This window comes from Cibotium barometz, chromosome 4 (assembly GCF_041138505.1).
Source record: "Cibotium barometz isolate CiBa-2024 chromosome 4, ASM4113850v1, whole genome shotgun sequence".
Lineage (NCBI taxonomy): Eukaryota > Viridiplantae > Streptophyta > Polypodiopsida > Cyatheales > Cibotiaceae > Cibotium > Cibotium barometz.
The window spans coordinates 62,118-65,157 of record NC_141049.1 but is presented as its reverse complement, the minus strand read 5'-3'; the positions used below and the strand labels follow the sequence as shown (position 1 = coordinate 65,157).

The 3,040-nt window shown below is 49.6% G+C and overlaps 1 protein-coding gene across 1 annotated transcript; it reads right to left on the bottom strand.

Annotated features, from left to right (window-relative positions):
* Positions 1-327: 327 nt before the first annotated feature.
* LOC147638774 (GDSL esterase/lipase At3g48460-like) lies at positions 328-2,211 on the bottom strand. Its single transcript, XM_086783803.1, has 4 exons — positions 2,068-2,211; positions 986-1,491; positions 930-939; positions 328-881 (listed from the first exon to the last, which is right to left on the bottom strand). The coding sequence occupies exons 1-4, from the start codon at positions 2,209-2,211 to the stop codon at positions 408-410; spliced, it is 1,134 nt and encodes a 377-aa protein (XP_086639929.1). The 3' UTR covers positions 328-407.
* Positions 2,212-3,040: the final 829 nt, after the last annotated feature.

The window sequence follows — 3,040 nt, the reverse complement described above, 5'->3', positions numbered from 1 at the left end:
AGCCATAGAAAATGGATTCCAGGAATACAAGATGATCTTGGCATGAGGATCATCGTAGGAAGATTGTGCCTAAGAACGATGGGGAGATCTTTTAAAGTGACCTCAACCGGAAAAAAGCACAAAATCTTAGCTTGAGGATTCGAAGGAGGGTACAAAACACTTAGTAACCTCACAAATTAACTCCTTAGAATGACATTCAGAACATTGGAGGAGGATAAGCCTCGTGGGGAAACCCTCTTGAACTAAATTCAAAGCTGTAAGTTTTGCAAAGTTAGGTAAAAAGCCTCATCCAGCACGGCACTAAATAAGCATTAGTTCCACTACATATTTGAATAAACGTCATGAATTGAATGCACTTGAAATGAGAGGTAGTGAGAAGAGATGATGTGTTGATGATGAATATCAGGTCAGGTACAAGAGGTGAGGAAGTTGAGGTGGTGGTGGGGATAGGCAAAGCAGTGTCCGCCATAGAGGAAGAGGCTGACAAGAGCGCGGTGCATGGCGCCGGTGAGGTGGATGCCGTCCCAACTGAGGTAGTTGCTAGGGTTGGAGCATGCCCCAGCTAGTGTTGCTGTGGTGGCCGTGGCGGCGGGAGCAGGAGCGGGAGCTGGAGCACTAGTACTGCTAGAGGCCCCGTGGATGAGACGGTTGAGGCTGTGGACATAGCAGGGGATGATTGTGTCGGTGAATCCGTAGCCGGCGGCATGGCCAATAATTTTGAAGTAGGCTGCTGTAGTGTCAAAGAAGACGTTCTGCACATCGGGGTACTTGGCGGAAAGCTTGTGGTGGAGGGCGGCTCGAAGCATGCGATTGTGGGTGTTGCTGATGTCGTTGACATCGGCGATGCAGTCGTGGTCGTCGAGAGAGAAGTGGGAGGCCATCTGCTAGAGGTAGACGGAGATGCATCCCATGGGGAAATCTCCCTGTACAACAAGCGTGCTCCTCAAGATGCGCTTGAGCTGGAGCCGACTTGGACCTGCCTTACCACGTATGGGACGAGCTGGCGCACTTGGGAGGGGGTGGGTATGAGGAGTGGCTGCCGAAGGCGTAGTTGTAATCATTGCCGCTGATCTCTCCGAGGTAAACCAAGGCTTGGCTGAGGTCGGCGCCGGCCACATCCTCCAGGAATAACGAGACTTGGGTGTCCAGCGAGTCGGTGTTAGCCAGGCGCAGCAACATGGCCGCATCCAGGGCGGTCGCCCCTGCCATGGAAAAATTCTTGCTGCGAAGCCTAACACCGTCATCGGAAGGCTGGAGCTTCAGTGGCAGAAGGGGCTGGTGGATAGACTGGCAGAGTAGGTCTACCATCAGGCGCCCGTCGCTGAAGCGGCCGCTTGGCTCCATAAAGAAGGTGGCGCCGTGCGGAGGCCTCTCCGAAGGGCCGTAGATGGCCGGCTCCCCGCCCCGCACGGCGTTGCCGGTGTCACTGGTGAAGTCTCCAAAGCCGAAGATGTAGGAGAAGCTGCATGATGGCCGATCACAGCAGTTGGGCTAGGGGCGGGCGAGCTCCAGGGCGCACTAGTCGATGCTGCGGAATTGAAACAAGAAGCTGCGATCATGATGCAGAGGCAGAGGAGGAGTGCATTTGGTTGTGGCATGCTATAGAATTGGCGTCAAGAGGAGATGATGAGCAGGCAGTTGTTTTTTGTCGATGATATTGAGTCGAGCACAGCACCACCTGCAACCTTTTGAAGAAGACGCACAGGTCGAACTGCTTTGCCTTTTCTACTGCGGCTGCTGGTTATTGCTGACGATGATGCAGGACACAGAGAGGAGCACAACACCTACCTATAAGTAGCACTATCGCTTTTCTTGCTTTCGAGCGCTTTTCTTGCTTTTTGCTCTCTTTCTACTTTTGCAAAATTAATTCTCGACGAAAACCTTCCATTGCTTGACGAAAGCCTTACAAAATACGGGTGAAAAATCTAATTCATTAATTAGTCATGCTGTGATTTAGAGGTGGTTTTTAGTAATTCAGAGGTTGCAACACAACCGGTTCTCTCCATCACACCAGCGTTCTTTTTCTCAATTCACACCTCTGCTTGGGAGGATGCCTATCCTTTACACTTGCCCATCACGCCTTGCTCCCCATCGCCCTATGTTTGTTTCTCCACACTGGTCACGTTCAATAGAACTCACACCGCATCGTTGCTGCTGTGCGTAGCCCTTCACCACCCCAACTTCCTTTCCCTGGTTATTGATACCGTACATGCCAAGTACCTACACCTCCTCTCTACACCCACTTCATCTTCTCTAGTGCCACAGCTTATGCCACCTACTTCCCACTTCCTCCATCTGCTCTAGCGCTCTCAATTAATTGCCCATGGTCCAAGCCCTAGTAACACCCTTCTTCTCAAATCCCCTTCTTCCTCATCGTCATACAATCATTCTCCTCCTGTGAGGTGCACTATCACTTTGTGAGAGAGAAGGTTCGCAAGTGATGTAGATCTGGTATATGTCAGCACAAAGGATCAGGTGGATGACATCTTCACGAAGGCATTTGACACAGAGAAGCTCCACAGGTTTAGGAGCTTACTTAGAGTATAGTGTGTGGAGTTGAGCTTGAGGACAGGTGTTGAGATATCGAGCTCAATTAGTGCTACAGCGAACATTGATGACCTTCGTGGATGATAGGTTCCGCACTTATGTCACTGGTACGAGTGGTGGAATTATGGTTGATATGCCGCCAGTGCATGGCAGGCGGTGTGACAGCTACTTTGGAGTACTAGAGTTATGGCATAGTTATAGCACCAACTCATATAGTGGGGTTCACACTACTTGTATATTGTTATAAGAGAGTACTTTCCTTTTATGTATGTACTCTTATATTTTAGATATATGGTTGTAGAGAAGAGAAGAAGATAGAAGGAAATTCAGCCATCCATCTCTCTTGTGTCTTGCACTCTTTTGTGTACGTGCGTGTGTGTGTGTGTGTGTGCCCCCACATTCTCTTTAGATAGGAGATGCCATAACATTGCTCCTTAATATTGTTTAATATTGTCATCCGATCCATCTTGGTATTTATGTGCCACATTTTTGG